Source organism: Quercus suber, unplaced genomic scaffold, assembly GCF_002906115.3.
Source record: "Quercus suber isolate HL8 unplaced genomic scaffold, Cork oak 2.0 scaffold_233, whole genome shotgun sequence".
Classification (NCBI taxonomy): Eukaryota; Viridiplantae; Streptophyta; class Magnoliopsida; order Fagales; family Fagaceae; genus Quercus; species Quercus suber.
In genome coordinates this window covers 128,853-151,307 of record NW_027069690.1, presented here as the reverse complement: position 1 = coordinate 151,307, position 22,455 = coordinate 128,853, and the positions used below count along the sequence as shown (strand labels likewise).

At 34.4% G+C, this 22,455-nt stretch overlaps 1 protein-coding gene across 1 annotated transcript; it reads left to right on the top strand.

The window, feature by feature from the left end:
* The first annotated feature begins 1,252 nt into the window (after positions 1-1,252).
* Positions 1,253-10,372, top strand: LOC111986007 (diaminopimelate decarboxylase 2, chloroplastic). Its single transcript, XM_024017644.2, has 8 exons — positions 1,253-2,010; positions 2,578-2,752; positions 3,746-3,895; positions 4,378-4,539; positions 5,514-5,699; positions 6,084-6,206; positions 6,835-6,924; positions 7,348-10,372. The coding sequence occupies exons 1-8, from the start codon at positions 1,535-1,537 to the stop codon at positions 7,426-7,428; spliced, it is 1,443 nt and encodes a 480-aa protein (XP_023873412.1). The 5' UTR covers positions 1,253-1,534; the 3' UTR covers positions 7,429-10,372.
* Positions 10,373-22,455: the final 12,083 nt, after the last annotated feature.

Genomic DNA, 22,455 nt, shown 5'->3' with positions numbered 1-22,455 from the left:
TGTTCTCGGCACAGAGACTCAATGAGATCACTTTTCTCTCTCTATGTTGCTTCCCTCTTTCTCTATTCTTTCTCTCCCAAAATTTTTTCATCCTGTTACTCCTCTCTAGCTTCTCCCATTTATAGCCAATTGTTGGTGGGATGATTATGATTACTTTCATAACTAGTGTGATGAGAGGTCCAATGTTGCTAATTGTAAGTGGGCGTTTAGGTAGGAGTGGCTTTGGAAATAGTTCCCACTTCATTAGATGTGCTCGACAGCGATGTTCCCAAATGCACTATCAGGCATGTAAAGGGTAGCATGACCGGACTATCGCAACCTTTGCTCGAGGATGACTTGCTGAGCAATTACCACGTGGTAAGGCAAGACGCAAGTCAACGTCGGCTGCCTGCTTCTTAAGCCTTTGAGTAGCATTCAACTCTGGGCCTATAGCCTTTGAGGGTTTGGGCTTAAATCCTGGGCCAAACGAGGGTTGGGCCCTTGGGCTTGGCTGTTGACCCAAAGTCCAAGGCCCAACTGGATTTGAATGTCATGGGTGCATACATTAACGATTGCCCTAATGCCAAGAATACAAGTTAAAGATTAACAAATGCTCAATTATGAGTAATAAACAAACAAACAAATCTATTTAATTGAATTAAGGATTTTGTTAATGCTCTAAGGGCATTTGTTTATGAAATAATTTTAAAATTTTTTTTAAGGAAAATGAAAAAAATAACATTTTTCTTAATTATAAATTATTTATATATTCTATGAAAATTGTATCAAAACTTTTCTAAAATAGTTAATTAACAAATACCCTAAAAGGACACCTGTTAATCGGACTCAATAACTTTAAGAGAAATGTCATGTTCACAACATTTCATAAAAAAATCTAAATTCTAGGTTGTTACATGCTGTTATTAGTGAAAAAAATAATTTTATGGTGGATACATATTAGAACTAATAATAACTTAGCATCTAAGATATATTGTGAAAATTTTGTTAATTTAATAATTCTCACTCTTTAATTAGTTATTTTTTAAAATATAAGATAGAAATTTATTTCATTAATAAAAAGTTATTTATTTAATTTTAAAGATTCATTAATCAAGATCCATTGGGCTCATGTCATTAGCGGCCTGTTTGATTGTGTTGTTTTAAACAATACAACACGTATTTTCTAAACATTTTTTCAATCACATTTATTTTCACAATATTTAAACAATATTATTAGGACAATATTACCAAACGTGCACCCTTATTTCTGGTATCCTGGTCTGCTCGGTTCTCCAGATTCTTCAAGTTATTGTTGGGCTTAATTTCACAACTGAGCTCAGCTCTCTCTCTCTGTTCTTTTTTTCTTCCCTTCCCCAATCTGTATGTTTTGTTTTTGTTTCCCTCCTTAAATTTTTGTTTTTTTGTTAGTGAAGTGGTGGGCCCGTGTATGACTTAGCATTCCCCGACTGGGCCTTCTTGTTTTGTGTTAACATATTAAGAAAGACCCCTAGCTTCAAGTGAAATTTGTCAGACAAACTTTCTTTCTGCTTCTTCAATGGCAGCTAAAGCTACACACTTATTTTTTTCCTACTCCCCAACACTTCCCAAAACCTATGAAAACCCTCTTAACCAAAACTCGTTTTCCAAAATCCAAACTTTATCTCTCAAAACCACCCAAAAGCGGTCTCTTTCTCTCACAGTCAGAGCCATCCTCTCCCAAAACACCTCATTTCCGCGTTGTTTCACCAAATCCTCAGATGGGTATCTTTACTGTGAAGGACTTAAGGTCCAGGAAGTCATGGACTCTGTTGAGCAGAGGCCGTTCTATCTCTACAGTAAGCCACAGATAACTAGAAACTTTGAGGCCTATAACCAGGCTTTGGATGGTCTGAGCTCAATTATTGGGTACGCTATTAAGGCTAACAATAACTTGAAGATTCTGGAGTATTTAAGGCAGCTTGGTTGTGGTTCTGTGCTTGTCAGTGGAAATGAGCTGAGGCTTGCTCTCCATGCTGGGTTTGATCCCACTAAGTAAAATCGTCTACACCCACTTGTGTTTATTTCTGAATATGCTTCTGCTTTGTTTTTCTATCTTTGATGCTGTATCACATATTTGTTTTTGCAGCGATATTTCTCTATTTATGTTTATGCTTTTGACTTTTAGTCTTCTACAACTTTCTATATGTCTTGCTGTGGTTCAGAGCTGGCATATGTTATATTATATTATATTATTTTATATACTGTTACTATTGTTATAATATTATTTTAATTTATATTTAGTTTTGATTGTGGTTTGAGTAATCAATTTTAGTTATTATTATCGTTAAATTCAACGAAAACAAAAAGTTAATAGTATTCTTGTTTATGATATATTTATATATTTGACATAGTCATGCATGTACTTATTTATTGAAGCATTGAAACAAATACAAATTCTCTTTAATTCTTTAGTTTAATTACGAATAATTTTAGTAATATGAAAGAAGGTAGGGTACAAATAGTTTTTACATATTAGTAGTTGAATCTTGTCGATGTTATAAGTGTTTGACTAGTAACGATGTTAGTTTCAGTGTAATTTGGTTGTGTTTGAATGAACAGGTGTATTTTTAATGGGAATGGAAAACTTTTGAAGGAATTGGTCCTAGCCGCCGAAGCGGGTGTCTTTGTTAATGTTGATAGTGAATTTGACTTGGAGAATATTGTAGCAGCTGCAAGAATAGCTGGCAAGAAGGTTAATGTTTTACTTCGGATCAACCCAGACGTGGACCCTCAAGTATGTAATAGCCAGATTGTAACACTTATTGTTATGGATTGTATAGTGTATAGAGTCTGTGATGTTGTAGTAAATAGATCAGTTTTTATAGAATTTAAATTGACTGTTTAAAATATTTTACTGATTGGCTGAAATGATTCATTATTGCAATGGAGTTTTGTAACTTGAGAACACTTTTAAGTTTTTAAACTATCTGCGTCAGGTCTTATTCAACTGTTTTTCCTGAGCTAACAATCTCTAATAGGAGGGTACTTGATGCATGTAATTTGAAATTGTTCCACTGTTGTTTCAAAGTTTTAATCATGCATACCATAGGAGCAAGGCTGTTTTCAAAATTCACTCTTGTTTTCCCATATATATATCATTGATTTTTTTGTTTGGATTGAAACCGATAAGCAATAGATTTATTAGAAGACATGAAATAATATTTTATTCAATCTTTTTTGGCTATTATGTTAATCTAAATGGAACATAATCACTATTTCTGGGACCTTGCCCAAAGGGGGAGAAAATTGTACAAGTGCTTTTTGGTTTGTGGTCTTCTTATGCTCTAAGGGTCCATTTGGTTAGGCGTTTTGGGAGTTTAAAAGAGCATTTTTAAAACCCAAAACTCTATTTTGCAATTATAACTCCTTATCGCTTTTTTTACAAACGCTTGTTTTAAACTCAAAACAGAGTTTTCCAACAGCTTATACAAATACACCCTAAACCTTTAATAGACTTGGGGTGTGACACCTTGACCAAACTATTGTGAACCTATGCCTGCTAATCACCACTACCACTTTTTTGGCACTATTGTTGCCACACCACCTCTTTTGTTATGCCTATCTCTACTGCCACATTGCATTTTACACTCTAAACTACCTTAGCACCAAGGCACCCCCATTTCTACACTATCAGCTTGACCCACCACCTTATTCATCTGTATTGTTAGGTTGGTCTGCTTATAATGCTGAAGTTTAATCTTACTAACTTGTCTTTTTCTTTTCTTAGGTCCATCCTTATGTTGCCACTGGGAACAAGAACTCCAAATTTGGTATTAGAAATGAGAAGTTGCAATGGTTCTTGGATTCTGTAAAGGCACATCCTAATGAGCTAAAGCTTGTGGGAGCTCATTGCCATCTTGGGTCCACCATCACCAAGGTATTTTCAACAGCTTTGCGTTCAAATACTTTCATTTATTTAATGCAATTACAATATAGAACCTGTAGAAGATGAGTCTGGGACATGTATAGCCATAGTACGATAGCTATTACATTTTTTTCAGGGTATGATAGCAATTACATATCACTCATGGCGAAAACTCAAGATTAAAAAAAAGAAAAAGAAAAGAAGTTTTGTTCTTTAGGAAACTATTTTTTTAATGCTGTTTCTCAAGACATTGGCTGTTGCTGTAGAAATATTCTTCCCCCCTTCATTTGTTGTCTTGTTATCTTGCCGTTTACACTGATGTTGATCTTGGTTTCATTCTCTGTTTGAATTAGTTTTTATTGTTCTGTCCAATTGCCATGGTATGCGTTTAGTTATTTTCTCCGGCTTTACAAAAAATATGAAACGTATGTTTTTTTTGTTTTTTTTTTTTGGGTTAATGTAAAGGTTAAAGATCTGGTTTTTAATATTTACAGGTGGACATATTCAGGGATGCTGCGGTTCTTATGGTCAACTACATTGACGAAATCCGAGCTCAAGGTTTTGAAGTTGATTACTTAAATATTGGAGGTGGACTTGGCATAGATTATTATCACACTGGTGCTATCCTTCCTACACCCAGAGATTTAATTGATACTGTGAGGATCATATCTCTAAGTCTTGTTTTCTGGCCTTTATTGAGTATAAAATTCATGTCTGCATGGCTAATAGTTCATTTGAAGAAAGAGGGAGTTCTTGATACATGGGTAGCATTGCTTGCACCATGCACTTCTAACAAGGGTGGGCTGCTAATTTTTATCCTCAAACTTGATCTTAGAATGATATGTGCAAAATAGGTTATTACATTTGCAATTGCCAAAAAATGTAGAGCACATGTAGCCTGTAGGATTTGAAGGATTTTAATTTTACTGTGGGCCTCATGAATTACTGTGCCTCACTTCAATTTCTTGATTTATATGGAAGTCCAATCTTAGTTAGAAATAAATTAACTTTGACACAAATGGTCCATGCATCAATTGACATCTCTTCTCCCCAAAAACATAGGATGCAGGATGTGGTCAATTGTGCAATCTTCTATGCATAGGGACTTGTATATTACCTATCAAAAGAAACATCTGCTTTAATTGTGAAGCACGCTTTTTTGTTAGGTAAAATAGGCTGACAAATGGTGTTTTGAATGAGAATTTGCAATACATATTGTAGTAGCTCTGTTTTTTACTCAGATCTAGTGGCTATAAGTATCTAATAGAATGCAGTGAGGATTCATTGCCAATGTAAATCTAATATATACTCACCTAGTCTTCTGAAACTTTATATGATATTTAGAGCCACATCCCCCAACCCTCTCCAAGAAATTCTCTTTTTGTATGGTTTGGGTTTATATTTTGAGAATTATAATATTGTCAACATATTTGAAAACTTTGTAGGATTTCATTTTGAATAATTTTTTTGACTAATTTATAATCTTAGTGTGGGATTAAATTGGATGACAAAAGGTAATAAAGGCTTCACTTCCCAGTGGGAAATATAGTTTTAAAGAGAATTAGCAATGTTCTTACTTTGATCAGTGTGAAGGTTCACTGAATCTTTTTAACATTGGTCGTTGCTGCAGGTTCGAGAGCTGGTCCTTTCACGAAATCTTAAACTCATCATTGAACCTGGGAGATCATTGATTGCAAATACTTGTTGCCTGGTTAGTCGTGTAACTGGGGTCAAAACTAATGGAACAAAAAACTTTGTTGTGATTGATGGCAGCATGGCTGAACTTATCCGTCCTAGTCTTTATGGTGCTTATCAAGTAAGAATTTAACTATAGCTAACTTCTCTTGTAGAAAATTATATTTATGTGAATTGAAGATAATGGACATCTAATCAGTTTTGTGTATCAAATGCATCTAGTACTTGAAAAACATTTTTCAACATTATATTGTTAATTGTTGGTCAAATATTGCATTAGTTAGTGGCTGTTTGCCCTTATATCAAACCCATAAAACAGTGTAGTACCAACCTTTTAAAAAATCTAAATTGCTGGTTCTCATATATTCTACTACATAGCAAATGCACTTGTATTTTTTGCTCATTTTGGACATAATGATAAATATTTCTCTAATCACCATGGCTGTTCACGCATTACATTGTTGTGCCTTTTCATCACAATTGACTTGTCGGTACCGGGTTGCAGCACATAGAGCTGGTTTCTCCTGCACCACCTGATGCAGAGACCTCAACCTTTGATGTGGTGGGCCCTGTCTGTGAGTCAGCAGATTTCCTGGGAAAGGATAGAGTACTTCCAACTCCAGCCAAGGTATTGTGTAGGCTTCCTGTTGGATTGTCGCAGCTATAATTTTCTTCATATCCTTTTTTTTTCTTTTTCTTTTTTTTTTTTTTTTTTTGGGGGGGGGGGGGGGGGGGGGGGGAGGGGGGGGGGGGGTGGGTGTGTGGCTGTTATGCATATTCTAATGAGTGAAACAACAACATCAACATCAACAACAACAACCATCAAGCCCAAGTTCCAAATGGGCTAGTTGGCTATGGATTCTAAGCAAACTAATTAGGGTTGGTCACGTGAATTCTTTTTTGGCATTTTATCATACCCAAAAATCATACTATTTGCCATCTCCTTAATTGACATATCCTTTTTTACCTTTTCAACTAATGTTATTTTAGGTCTTCTTCTACATTTTTTGGTTCCCTTTACTTGGATCAACTCGCTTTATCATACCCAAAATCATACTATTTGTCACCTCCTTAATTCACATATCATTTTTTACTTTTTCAACTATATGTTATTTTAGGTCTTCTCCCTTTTTTTTTTTGGTTCCCTTGACTTGGATCAACTCACTCTTCCTTATTAGTGTATTCTAAGGTGTGAAACCCAATAAAAAATGACTACTCTCTTTTTAAATTCTCTGATCTAGAATTTCACTTTGCAGGGAACTGGTCTGGTTGTTCATGATGCCGGTGCTTACTGTATGAGCATGGCGTCAACTTATAATCTTAGAATGCACCCGCCAGAGTACTGGGTATGTATCAATGACTTCACATTGTCTATATTTTATACAACATACCTATGCCGTACAAATGACACTTTAAGCTGTGATTGTTACGTTTTATATTTCCATCTAATTACACAATTAACATTAGAGGCGGTTTCTATTTATTGCTTTTATGCTGCACAAATGGTACTAGAAAATTTGAATGTTCCATCTTGTATTTCCATCACATTACACAATTGACACTAGAGGTGGGTTCTACTACTTTTAGTAACTCTCACAAATTTGAATCTTATGCCTGAGTGAGCTCCTATATTATCAATCTTATTCACAGAAATTTCTGCATCTTTTTAATTTGGAATATCTCATATATTATGGATTAGTTATAATTAATTGTATCCACACCCCCCACTCCTTTTTTGTCTCTCAAAAAGCTTTATTTATCATTTGTAGGTTGAAGAAGATGGATCGGTGACCAAAATCCGGCGTGGAGAAACATTAGAAGATCATATACAATTCTTTGAAGGGCTTTAATCAACATCATGGGTTGTGTCTGTAACCGTAGATTAAGAGACCTGTGCTTTGCTTCCACTTATGTAAATCTCGAGGTTCCAATAGGGAAAGGGCTGTGATTATGTCCCAATTAATATGAAGATAGTCTCTTGGAATGTGAGGGGGCTGAACAAGAAGGATAGGAGGCTCTAAATTAGGAATTTTATTAGAATATGGCAGGCTGATGTCATTTGTCTGTAGGAGACAAAGATGGAGCTTATCCCTAGGGGTTTTATTAAAATTCTTTGAGGTTGTCAAAATGTTGATTGGGTTTATTTGAATTCAATAAGTGCTTCAGGTGGGATTTTGGTAATGTGGGATAGGAAGGTTGTGGAGAAGTTGGAAGATCTAGTGGGTCAATTTTCGGTGTCTTGTAAATTTAGGAATGTAGAGGACAATTTTGAATGGGCTTTTACTAGTACTTATAGTCCTATTATGGATAGGGAGAAAAGGCTAATGTTTGGAGGAATTTACAGGTCTGTATAGTTGGTGGAATTTGCCATGGTGTGTAGGTGGTGACTTCAATGTTGTTTGCTTTCCTTCTGAACATTTGGGGGCTAAAAGCTTCGCTCAGGTTATGCACAATTTCTCAAATTTCATATCTATTAATGGGTTAATGGATATCCCTTCGGAGGGTGACAGTTACACGTGGTCCAATTCTTTATTTGGTTCCAGTATAAATCAATTTCTCTTTTCTTCTGAGTGGGAGGAACACTATCCAAATATTCATAAAAAATGGCTTATTAGAGTTTTATCAGACCATATTTCCCGATTTCTTTGGAGGGTGGTGACATTCATGAGGGCCAATGGCCTTTTCGTTTTGAAAACATCTGGCTTCAAGTGGATGGTTTTGTGGAGAAGGTGAAAATTTGGTGGGACTCTTATCATTTTTGTTTGTGGAACTCCAAGTTATAGGCTAGCCAAGAAGTTAAAAGCTTTAAATGAGATTTTAAAAAGTGGAATGAATTAGGGTTTGGTAATGTAACCATTAAGAGAATGTAATTGTGGAATGTTTTGAATGCTCTAGATTCTAAAGAGGAGAGGGTTTCTTTATCAATCAATGAGAAGTGTGAAAAAAGAGAATTTGCATGGAAATTGAGAAGACTGCATTGTTGGAAGAGATTAGCTAGTGACAAATCGAGGGTGCTATGTTTAAGGGAGGGGGACATCAAAATGAATTTCTTTCATCGGATGGCTATTTTTAATGGAAGAACTAACAGTATTGGCAGTCTGAATATTGATGGAGTGTTGACATCAGATCAAGAAGTTATTGAAGATGGTATTGTTTGATTCTATAAGAGTCTTTACTCAGAAGATAAGCTCCGTCGCCCTCACCTAGATGTGTTGAATTTTTCCAAGATTTCCAAGGATAAGGCTGGCTGGTTGGAAAAGCCTTTTGAGGAAGTTGAGATTTTTAGGGTGGTTAAGGATTTTAATGGAGATAAAGTTCCTAGACTTGATGGTTTCCTATGGCTTTTTTCTAGACTTGTTGGGTCATTATCAAAACCAATCTTATGGACGTTTTTCAATATTTTTTTTGATAATGCGCCATTTGAGAAAAGTTTGAATGCCACTTTCATTTCCTTGATTCCTAAAATATCTAGTGTGGTGAAGGTAAGGGGTTTCCGACCTATCAGCTTGGTTATTAGAAAATTGAGAAGTTTTAATAAAGCACTGCTTGGAAAATGGTTTTGGAGATTTGGGAATGAGCTACAAGTCTTGTGGATGAGAGTGATAAGGATCAAGTATGGTTGTGAAGGGGGAGGCTAGTGCTCTTGTCCTATTACTAGTCCTCATGGAGTGAGTTTGTGGAAGTCTATTAGCCGTGGTTGGCCTTCTTTTACTTGTCATATCCAATTTGAGGTTGGGATGGGATCTACTATTAGATTTTGGCAAGACGTTTGGTGTGGGGACACCCTTTTGAGATTGTGCTATCCAGAATTATGTGCTAGAAGTCACAATAAGGAGGCTTATGTAGCTGATTTGATGAAGTTCCCAATGGTGTTCTCTATTGGAATTTAAATTTTGTAAGAGGCTTTCAAGATTGGTAATTGGAGTCTTTATCCAATTTCTTGAATAGTATTTATGGAGTTTCTTTGAGGGGGGTTAGGATTTGTTGGAAGTCTCCTAAGGGAAGAGGTTTTGCAGTTCGCCCATACTACCAGATCTTGACAAAAAATATAGATTAGTCCTTCTCTTTGAAGATTGTTTGGAAGCCTAAGGTTCCTCCTAGATTTTCTATTTTTTTTTTTGGGTTTGGATTGCCGCTTTGGGGAATATTTTGACAATTGATAATCTTCGAAAACAGAAGATATGGATTTTAGATTGGTGTTGTATGTGTAAAAATATGGGGAATCAATAGACCATCTTCTTATCCATTGTCCTCTCACTTCTAATTTGTGGTACATGGTGTTTATCTTGTTTGACATTCAATGGGTTATGTCAAAGACGGTGGTGGAGCTGCTAGCTTGTTGGCAAGGAAGGTTTGGGCGGCATCAAAATAGTGCTATTTGGATGGTTGTCTCTCATTGTTTGATGTGATGCATTTGGTGAGAGAGGAATACTCGACATTTTGAGGATTCATAAAAAATAGTTTCAGATCTTAAAATCTTCTCTTTTAAGACTCTTTTGAACTGGGTAACAGTGTTAAGTTTTTGTTCTTTCTTTTCTGTTCATGGTTTTATGGACTTTTGTACTTTATGTGCTTGAGTTGTATTTTGTCCTTGATGTATACTGCTTGTATAGTACTTGGGTGACAATTCTCTTCTTCTTTTTTTAATATTTTTTTTATTACTTATTAAAAAAAAAAAAAAAAAAAAAAAAAAAAAGAGAGATACATGTGGTTTGCTCTTGATGCATGGTTGCATTATTTCATGCTGGATGTCGTGAATTTGAATATTGAATTTGCAGATGCATTTTTTTTGTTTGTACCAGCCTTATATAGCATTTACCATTGTGCTATAATTTGAGTGTTGAGAGGAAATACGAACTTAAAATTTCCAATATATTGAGAAAGGAAATTAGAGTGAGAAGCCTTGATAAATCAACTAATAAGATTTCACATCCGGCAAATTTACCTCCAAAAGTTATAGGGTTATAGGGTAAAACTTAAGTCACTAAAAAGATGCAGTATATTAGCATAGGTGTAGTATATTAGACTCTCCAATTAAATTCAAATAAATAATTACATTCAATATAACTTTTCTTTAGAAAAAATGACGTTGTTTGGGCTTTATTATAGTTAGCAACCATGTGTTTGACTTTTAATGTATAGCACCTAAAGAAATATACTTAAGTTTTGCCCAAAATTATATATAATTTCCAGTTGCAGCAGCCACTTGCAAGTTTGTTCCTGGCTCGTATCTGTGAGCTTAATGTGCATCTTTCTATGCTTCTTGTAACTCTTTTTTTGTTTACTTATCCATGCAGAAGCTTTTGTATCTGAGTGACAAAACACATTTCCAAGTTCAACAATACAGCATCTGGATAAGAATGATATTTTAACACAGTTAAAATTGGAGTGTGTTTCAATTAGTATCGCTATCATCCAAAAAATTTAGGTGATCCATTAACATCAAGTGTGGTACCAAATTCCTGTGGAAGGCATGCAATGGATAATTGTGGTCCATGATTTGGAGTTAAGGCCTCGTGGATTGTGGAGGTCTTGGCCCAATATACCAAGAATGAACAGTAATCTAGCAATGCAAACCATTTTTCACTCAAAAGTTCTGACAAAAAAAATAAATAAATAAATAAGAAAAAAAAATTCAATAAGCTTTTAGGTATATCCGGATTTGATAATTGTTTTGTTTCATATTTTCAACAAGGAGTAATTGTTACTTGTTGTCAGGCCACAATCCTTAATAAAAATTCAGGGAACATCGCTGGGCTATGTCAATTTTTTCAATAGTAAAAGGAAAGCTACTTTGAATAATATTTAGTTATGATGGCCTACCAAACACATTGACTGACTCTAATGGTGACTAATGGATGTTGCATCTTCTAGAAATTAAAATCTAGATGCATAGAATTGAAAATTGTTACACATGCAAAATCATAGTCATATACTATTGACCTCAATCAGTTTTACCTTTTTACTTGATGGCTCAACACAAATTATAACAATGTACCTTCCTCATGTAATGTTACTTCTTAAAATAAACTGTAAAACTAAGCAAAAATCAAGTTTTAGTCTCAAACTTTTTAAGTTAAAAGTCTTGTAGCTGAATTGGCACCTCCTTATGTACAAAATACTTGGGGGTTTAGGAGGGAAATGGTTCGAGCTGCAGAGTTAGCAGCATGTTGTAATTATTTCTCAAAAAAAAAAAAAAAGTCTCAAACTTTTTAATGGTAAAACATGAATCCTCAACAAATTATTCATGATCAATCATATATTATTTTTGCCTCAAGATGAATTACTGAATTAGTAGTAAATGTGACTAAATTTTACAATGTCATCAACCTACTACAATCGTTTTATTGTTGTTGTTATTATGATATTTTTAACATTGATCGCGAATAAAATATATAACACTGATTGCTTTCTATTTTATATACTGATTTTCAAAACAACTCATATCATATTAACTATTAAATTTCATTAAAATATCAAAATTTTCTTAATTTTTTTAATTGTTTTTGTTTCTTCATATATGACGACTATCATTTATTTTTTTACTTTATTCTCAGAATATGTAAAGAGAAAAATAAAAAACCAAATGCAAAGTGAATTAATATCAATGAAAATTTATACAGTTACTATTTATTATGTGGCTTTGGCCGCATGTACGATAGGTGGCCATAGGCATGCCAGCGTGTACAAAGGAGAATATTTGAGCATGGCAACATGTCCGCAGACATGTCATGAACTTGGCAGCGTGCACGCGGTGCTGCCACGGGCATGCTCATGTGAACACCGTCCTGCCTCCGGCCAAATTGGCACTAATGCGAGTGATAAGGTTAGAGCATCTCCAACAAATTCTTTAAATTTTTGTACTGTTTGAAGAATGAACAGTAACTTTTACCTTTAACTACCCACTTTTTCAAATATACTTTCCAACAGATTCTCTATCCCATTCTTTATCTTATTTAAATATTATTTCTTTATTAATTCTTTATTCTTTTTTTTACAACTACACATCTTCCAACATTTTTTTTATTCAATACCTGATTATTATAATATAAAAAAATATTTGAAGGATGAATAGTAAAAGCTACAGTGTTTTCTACTTATAAAGAAGCACTGTAGCAACTCTACTCTAAAAAATAGAGATAGAGAAGCTGTTGGAGTGGGTTTTGGAGGGATTGATACTCTAAATTTGACTTTAAAGAAGCTATTGGAGATGCTCTTAGTAATAAGGAAACAAACACACAAACATTGCAATCCAGGAACAGAATTTCCAAGATTCCCCGAGATTTGTAATCTTTGTACTGAGCAATCTTTAACTGGACAAAACGTGTACGAAAAAAAGTGGGGGCGAGAGCGATGTGGCCACTCGTGAACTTTGCATTTCCTTATTTTGGTGGCAACATTTGAGTCTGATGTCTTTATTTTGTATTGTGCAAGAAGTAAATTAAGCTATGCATGCTTTTCTGTGGATGTGACCCTTATTTGACACATTTATGGGTTTAGTTCATTTGTCAATTCAAAATTAATCTGGCTCTCATGGAAAACTACATCAATTTTAATGTCAATTGTGGTCCCTAGTTTGTAACCTAGATGCTATGCAACTTAGAAAAGTCATTTGTCTATGATAGTATTATTTAACAAAAAAGGCAGATAAATGTGTAATTATCAATCAACCACATTGTAAGCAACAATTGGAGCAGATCGAGGAAATTTGGATATGTTTTTGTTTTGGGTTTCCAATCCATTGTCCCAATTTGTTTATTACTTTTAGTAAAGATTTGAAAACATAAGAATCCCCACACACACCGTCTTCCTATCTTCTTTTCTTTCCTGTTTCTTTTCTAGAGGGTTGTGCAGTACAGACAGAAGGCTAGTCAAGTTAAAGAAAGATTGGACTCACTTAAATGTTCGGTTAATAGGTGACTTTAGACATTTGGTAATGGACTTTTTTTAATAATAATAATTTTTTTTTTTTTACTTTTATAAACAAAATTTGTCAAAAAAAAAATATCAATTACTTTTTTCTTCTCATAATTTTTTTTTCTAAAATATTTCCTAAACTAATACCTTTAGAACATCCATTAACTTTTCTCAAAAAAAAAATAAAAGCTTGGGTAACACAATGTTACAAGTATTTGCATGCCAAAAGCATTTGTAGAAGTTCAAAACCATTATGGAAATTCTATATTTTCTTAGTATTATTAAAAAAAAATGAAATTGTTTCATTTTTTTTTGCCCCTAAAATTATTGTGCTTAGTTTGTTAAAATCACACTCAATTCATCAAATATATTACATTTTCCCTCACATAAAAGTGAGTTTTACCTATAGCCATATAGGTTTTGCATGTGAAACCTACTTTTATATATATATATATATAGTTTGTTAAAATTACACTCAATTCATCAAATATATTACATTTTCCCTCACATAAAAGTGAGTTTTACCTATAGCCATATAGGTTTTGCATGTGAAACCTACTTATATATATATATATAGTTTGTTAAAATTACACTCAATTCATCAAATATATTACATTTTTCCTCACATAAAAGTGAGTTTTACCTATAGCCATATAGGTTTCGCATGTGAAACTTACTTTTATATATATATATATATATATATAAAGTGTAAGTAATTTACTGAGTATATGGAAAATTTCTTTAAAATATTAATTTATTTTTTAGCGAGGTTTTAAGTCATTTTTAAGACATTATCCATGTCAACTAAGATTTAAAAAAAAAAAAAAAAAAAAAAATAGACGCACACTCACATATTGGTCAATATAAGAGGTACAACTCTTTTCATAATAATTTTCACAATATGTTAAGATGATAAGGTTATAATTGAAACAGTATTTGGAATAATTAAAGTAATATTTGTGAGTTCTAGTTAACTCAACTAGTAAAGTCTCTGATGGTTGAATAAAAGATTTGGGTTCAATCACTGTCTACATCAAAACTGATTGGTGACTTGATCTGATGATAAAGAGTTATCATCAGGAGTAGACGCCATAGGTTGAAACTCTCTCAAAAAAAAAAAAAAAGGAAGCAATATCACTTTCATATGAATTCTCTATTAATACTATTTTTCTTATGTATCAATCTCAAAATAATACCTTAGAAATTATTATTTTTTGTCTCATTAGATTTATTGATAAATTATTAGAGTTACAACTCTTTTTAAAATAATTTTCACATTAAGATATTAAGTAATAATTGAAACAATTTCACATGAATTCTCTATTAATGCTATTTTTATTGTGTATCAATCACATCATAATACCTCATAAATGATTTTTTTGTCTCATTAGATTTACTGATAAATTATTAGAGGTACAACTCTTTTTATAATAATTTTCACAATTAGTTAAGATGATATATAAGTTATAATTGAAACAATATTATTTACACGTGAATTTTCTATTAATACTATTTCTATTATGTATCAATCGCAACATAATACCTCATAATTATTTTTTTGTCTCATTAGATTTATTAATAAATTATTAGAGTTACAACTCTTTTCATAATAATTTTTACAATTCATTAAGATAATAAATTATAATTGAAGCAATATTATTTTCACATGAATTCTCTATTATACTATTTTTATTATATATCAATCACATCATATTTTTTGTCTCATTAGATTTATTGATAAATTATTTGTAAGCACCAATTTGCCAAGTGTCATCTTATCATAGGACTTCATTGAGAATATGATTGATATCCACCCAGTTGGTCTATTAATAAAAATTGCTAGAAAGTCATAGATTATATTCTTCATGAGTCATGACACCTATCGGCAAAATAATTTTTGTTCGGATTGGCTAATGATTCACATATCCTTTACGACTTTAGGCTAATTGAATATGCTTATCCTCCACAAAACTTTAATATGCTTTTATTTTATTGATGATCAACATTAGCCAAACCTCCTCTTTGTAACACACACAAATAGTTGAATTAAATAATGGTGACACAAAAGTCATGGATTCAATTTCAAGATAAAGAGTAAGGGATTCAATTTTTATTATTCTAAAGATTATTGAACNCATAGGTTGAAACTCTCTCAAAAAAAAAAAAAGGAAGCAATATCACTTTCATATGAATTCTCTATTAATACTATTTTTCTTATGTATCAATCTCAAAATAATACCTTAGAAATTATTATTTTTTTTCTCATTAGATTTATTGATAAATTATTAGAGTTACAACTCTTTTTAAAATAATTTTCACATTAAGATGATAAGTAATAATTGAAACAATTTCACATGAATTCTCTATTAATGCTATTTTTATTGTGTATCAATCACATCATAATACCTCATAAATGATTTTTTTGTCTCATTAGATTTACTGATAAATTATTAGAGGTACAACTCTTTTTATAATAATTTTCACAATTAGTTAAGATGATATATAAGTTATAATTGAAACAATATTATTTACACGTGAATTTTCTATTAATACTATTTCTATTATGTATCAATCGCAACATAATACCTCATAATTATTTTTTTGTCTCATTAGATTTATTAATAAATTATTAGAGTTACAACTCTTTTCATAATAATTTTTACAATTCATTAAGATAATAAATTATAATTGAAGCAATATTATTTTCACGTGAATTCTCTATTATACTATTTTTATTATATATCAATCACATCATATTTTTTGTCTCATTAGATTTATTGATAAATTATTTGTAAGCACCAATTTGCCAAGTGTCATCTTATCATAGGACTTCATTGAGAATATGATTGATATCCACCCAGTTGGTCTATTAATAAAAATTGCTAGAAAGTCATAGATTATATTCTTCATGAGTCATGACACCTATCGGCAAAATAATTTTTGTTCGGATTGGCTAATGATTCACATATCCTTTACGACTTTAGGCTAATTGAATATGCTTATCCTCCACAAAACTTTAATATGCTTTTATTTTATTGATGATCAACATTAGCCAAACCTCCTCTTTGTAACACACACAAATAGTTGAATTAAATAATGGTGACACAAAAGTCATGGATTCAATTTCAAGATAAAGAGTAAGGGATTCAATTTTTATTATTCTAAAGATTATTGAACAGAGTAAAACCAACGGACCCTTCCCAATTTTCTATCAAACCTGTACAAGTCATTATTATTATTATTATTATTATTATTTTGCAACTTTTGACCAAGTGAAAACCAAGGGTTCTTCAAAGGAAAAAGTGTTAAGACTTTGCCAAATTGCTAACCTTTTTTAATTGTGGAGTAAGTAAATACCATTCGGATGCCACCTCTAATCTTTGTCTTGTATATGGATTGGTCATGTTCAAACTGAAAACTCTTTTAATTGATTGAATGGATTATACAATAATTCCAAACTTGATAATCTATTTTATCCATACTCTCTCAAGGGTCTATTCCTTAAAAAAAAAAAAAAAAAAAGAATGGATTATACAATAATTCCAAACTTGATAATCTATTTTATCCATACTCTCTCAAGGGTCTATTCCTTTAAAAAAAAAAAAAAAAAAAAAGCCGGTCCCATTAATTCACTTTTGAGACCTTGAATATATGGTAAATTGGCAAATCGTAGAAGATAGGCTGTCAACATTTTCCTTTTCTCATAAATTTGTTTAAAGGTGTATGTACCCAAAAAAAAAAAAAAAAATTCAAGTAAAAAAAAATAGCACACAATTATGACGTGACAAATTGTGAGGGATGAAAAAAAAAAATCTATATGAAAGTGATAAATAATCATTTCACAATCTACTATATCATAGTTGTAACAAAATTTTTGACACCATAAATCAAAGTCACATCATCTTCATCCACTGTTAAGGTGGTGCCGAAATAGAGCTCTCCATGACTACGTCTGAGGCCGCCGTTAGGTCAAGAGATTTAGACAATGAACTTTAGCGCAATACAAAAAAGGTAAAGGAAAATCATGGTAATGCTTGCAGGTCAAACAGCACCTCTCCACAGGTTGGAGAAAAACAAGACTCTTACAAAGAGAGACTCATTGGTGAGGTTCCTGGGGCTTATGAACAAGCCTTCAAGTTTGAGCACAATATGGACATGGAGGTTGAATTTGATGATGAAAGTGCTGATATTGCAGCAGGGATAGCAGCGGTTAATCTCTCTGGGACTAGGAAAGCCAACCTCAGAGCTTTATGGTCTAATGCACTCATAATCAAAGTGATAGGGAAGACTGTTGGCTACCAGTTTCTTACCTCACGTATTAGCAATCTGTGGAAACCAAGTGGTAGGTTGATTGTGTTGACCTTGAGAGAGACTTTTTCTTAGTTCTTTTTTTGCTGAAAGTGGACTATGAAAGAGTTTTGAGGGAAGGCCCATGGTTTGTAGGAGGACATTATCTCTCAGTCAGAAAATGGGAGCCAAATTTCAAGCCAGCTACGGCTAGTGTATCTTTGGTGGCTATCTGGGTGCAGCTTCCGCAACTACCCATTGAATACTGTGAGCCATCAGTGCTTCGTGACCTCAGCCAAGCCATAGGTCTATTGCTAAGGATTGATACACATACTGCTTCAGAAACTAGAGGGAGATTTGCCAGGATTTGTGTTCAAGTCAATTTAGAAAATCCTTTCATTAAGCTCATCAAGATCGATGGTATTGAGCAGCTGGTACAATATAAGGGGATTAATGCCCTTTATTTCTCCTATGGTCGGGTGGGGCACAAGGTAAAGGAAAGGGCATAAAACCCTTTTGGAAGCCCACCTTACCCCAGACTTGATATACCAGTATTTTTGGATAGTGATGGGAAGCAATTGCTCAGTCAACAAGCAGAGGTTAGTGCGATTGTTGTAGATCGCACTACCAAAAAGGTAGATAAGGGAAAGAAAATATGGGTTCTAGCTCATCCCTTGGCCAAACACCAAACGCGTGCTCCTAGAGCCACTCGAAAACATCTAATGTTAGCAAAGATGAAGGAAAGCCGTTTGGATCATTCACTAGAGAGGAAAGTTGCAAATCCGGGTATGGTTTCAAAATCTTAGCCGTGAATCCGCTAGTTTTTACAGCAGGTAGTTCCAATGGTACGAAGCCTTGCACGCCAAAGGAAAAGGAAGCCATTACACATGATGATCAAACACTAAAGGAAGGCGATGAAGTTATGTGCACCAAGGGGAGTGCTGAGGACTCAATGGCCATAGCTTCCTTGAAGATCTCCAATGCTGTCCTAAAAAAAATTAATCGTAAGCTCAGAGCATTTAAGGCCGTAGCTTAGGGTAAGTACGAAGCAAGCAGTGACCAAGTTGTGGCTTTAGTGAATCAAGGCTATCTCTGATGTCTCTCCAAACCCATGTCAGCATAAGGAATCTTTTGGTATGCAGGTTGATGGTGGAGGTGAGTTCCCTACCTCTATTTGACTTCTTTATATTCCTTCCCTCTATTTGATTTCTTTCTATCCCTTCCCTCTATTTTAGTTATGAATATTGTTATATGGAATTGTCGATGTGCATTAAGCCCCTCCTTTCAAAGTTTTGTTGATAATTTAGTTCAAATACACTCCCCTACTATTATGATCATCACGGAGATTAGTGGCCAGAGAGCTAAAGATATCACTGATTGGCTTCATTTTGATGGGGCTATTCATGCTAATAACATTGGATTCATTGGTGGTTTGTGGGTTCTATAAAACTCCACTCAAGTGGAAACCTCTGAGGCTGGAAAAAGAGATATTGGAATAGGAGTTGCTTTGATTCTCTGCCTTAGGGAATATGGAAAGGAAAAAAAATATTACCCAATTTCCAAGAGTTATGCCACATAACATCCCTAATAAGCAAGGTTTCCTCATTTCTCTGCAAAGGACCTTTAATGAGGCTTCTAATGGTACCATCGTTCAACCACTTATCATGCCAAAAAGATAAACTACTATCTTTCCTGCTATCCATTTTATACCCTTGTTAAAAATAGGCTCACCTCTCTTGATTGCTACCCAAGTGGGAGAACAAGATCTGAACTTATTTGGAGGCCGCCTCCTACGAGTGATGTATTTATGAGATAGCACTCTAGCCCAAGAGGCATCCTTTTCTTGGTGAAAGCACCAATTCAGCTTGGCAAGAAGAGCTGAATTCCTTTCCTTGGCTGATTAAAGGCCGAGACCACCATTGGCTTTGGGTTTGATTATCTTTTTCCAGCTGATCAGGTGAAGTTTCTTCTTAGTTTCCGTAGTGCCCCAAATAAAATTATGACACAATCTATCCACTATCTAGGTTACTTTTGCAAGGAGGGCAGCACATTGCATGACATAATTTGGGATGGTGGATAATGTAGCTTGAGTTAACATAAGTCTCCCGACAAAGGAAAGAAGATGAGTCTTCCACTCCGCTAGGCGACTTTGAACACACTCAATTATAGAACCAAAATCTTGAGGAATCGCCGTGTGTTTTAAGGGAAAGCCAAGGTATTTCCCAAGGATGGGGTGGATCGAAAATCTAAAATGTGACACAACTCCTCCCTATGATGTTGAGACATATTTGGGGAGAAATACACACGGGATTTATCTGCACTTACCTTTTAGCCATAGAGCTCACAAAAGGTGTCTAAAACGTCCCTCACAGCTTGACAGTTTTTAACATCAGCCTTAGCAAATAAAACTAGGTCGTCCACAAAAATAAGTAAGAAAAGGCCAAACCACCTCTAGAAGCCTGAACTGGATCCCAAAGCTTATCCTCACATTTTTCTGAAATAAGGGCTCCTAACACCTCTATACACAATATGAAGCGGTATGGAGAGAAAGGGTCACCTTGTCTTATCCCCCTTGAAGGATGGAACGGGTCCAACGCCCCACCATTGAAGAGGATGGAAATGGATGAGGAAGAGACGCAGCTCATAATGATAGATATAAGATGACTGGGAAACTTGAAAAGAGCCAGTGTGTCTCGAATAAAGCTCCACTCAAGGTGATCGTAGGCTTTCTCCAGATCAATTTTTATTGCCATTAATCCTTTTGTACCTTTCTTTTTAGACATAGTATGGACCAACTCTTGCACTATAATAGCATTGTCAACCCCTTCCTCTTTGGTACAAAAGCTGTTTGGAGTGGAGAGACTAGATTGTCCAACAACAGTCAGATGCGGCCCACAATAAGCTTGGTTATGACCTTATACACCGTATTACATAACCCGATGGGACAATAATTATTCAGAGATTTTGGGAAATTACATTTGGGGATAAGAGTAATCAAAGTTCTATTAAGGTACTCAAGAATTTTTCTCATGGTGAAAACATTCTTGATTTCCTCCTTAACTGAATTACCCACTACCATCCAAAAACGCTGAAAAAAACCTGCATGCAGCCCATCAGGACCGGAAGCCTTGTATGGTTTGAAAGACTGAAGAGCAGCAAGAATTTCTGCATCTGTGACTGGAAGCTCCAATTTCAAAATGTCATCAGCTTGTAAAGTACACCTCCAAAAGGGGGTTGCCAAATCTATCTATGAGTGAAACATTGAGAGGTAGTAAATAGCTCAAGAAAACCTTGCCTAATAAAGTTTGCAATCTCATAATCCCCATTCAGCTAATTACCCATGCGGTCTTTCAAGCTAGTAATACGATTTCTCATGCGGCGAATCAGAGTAGAATTTGGAAAGAAGACAGTATTTCTATCTCCTTCAACTACCCATGAGATTCGTGACTTCATACTCCAAAAATCAGCTTCCAAAGAAGCAACAGCAAATAATTCATCTAACAGGGACTTTTCCAAATCAATGAGAAAATTATTAGGATTAATTCCTAATGCTGATTGCACTCCCTTAAGTCTAGCACAAATTCGATGCTTCCAATGGAAGATGTTACCAAAGTGATCTTTATTCCAGATTTTGGCACGAGCAGTAAAAGAAGTGACTGCACCGAGAAAGTTGGAAGGCCCTGTCTAAGCCTCCCTAACCAGGTCCGGGAAGGAGGGATACGATAACCACATCGATTGGAACCTGAAAGGCCTAGGAAAGGAATTCCACTAATCGTGATGTAATGATAGGACAATGGGGCAATGATCGGAGTGAGAACATTCCAAATGTCGAACATTGGCTTCTGGATAAAGCACATTCCAGTCAGTGTTTACAAAAACCCTATCAATTCTTTCTTGGATGAGATGAGTTAGGGGTTGTCGATTTGACCAAGTGAAATGAGGACCAGAGAAACCCATATCAACCATTCGGTAATTATTAAGGCATTCTTGAAACTTGATTGCTCTGGAGATGTTAATTGGCCAACCCCAAATTTATTCTTTTCGGTAAGCACCTCATTGAAGTCCCCAGCAATAATCCATGGCAAGGCAAGGAGCTCAACAACCTGAACCAAATTGTCCCACATCAATCGTCTTTCTGCGTATCTAAGACTAGCATAAATAGCAGACATTAACCAAAAGGATTTGGAAGAGAGGTCTCACACCAAAGTATGAATCTCTTGCTCTGATGAAGATAGCTCAGAGGTTTCCACTTGAGTGGAGTTTTATAGAACCCACAAACCACCAATGAATCCAATGTTATTAGCATGAATAGCCCCATCAAAATGAAGCCAATCAGTGATATCTTTAGCTCTCTGGCCACTAATCTCCGTGATGATCATAATAGTAGGGGAGTGTATTTGAACTAAATTATCAACAAAACTTTGAAAGGAGGGGCTTAATGCACATCGACAATTCCATATAACAATATTCATAACTAAAATAGAGGGAAGGGATAGAAAGAAATCAAATAGAGGGAAGGAATATAAAGAAGTCAAATAGAGGTAGGGAACTCACCTCCACCATCAACCTGCATACCAAAAGATTCCTTATGCTGACATGGGTTTGGAGAGACATCAGAGATAGCCTTGATTCACTAAAGCCACAACTTGGTCACTGCTTGCTTCGTACTTACC

What these genes read in the sequence shown, in the direction of transcription:
- LOC111986007 (XM_024017644.2), top strand. Translation starts at nt 1,535, where the DNA reads ATGGCAGCTAAAGCTACACACTTATTTTTTTCCTACTCCCCAACACTT. An exon ending in CCAGAGATTTAATTGATACT is followed by an intron (nt 4,540 to 5,513) that starts GTGAGGATCATA and finishes TCGTTGCTGCAG; the next exon opens with GTTCGAGAGCTGGTCCTTTC. An exon ending in GTCTTTATGGTGCTTATCAA is followed by an intron (nt 5,700 to 6,083) that starts GTAAGAATTTAA and finishes ACCGGGTTGCAG; the next exon opens with CACATAGAGCTGGTTTCTCC.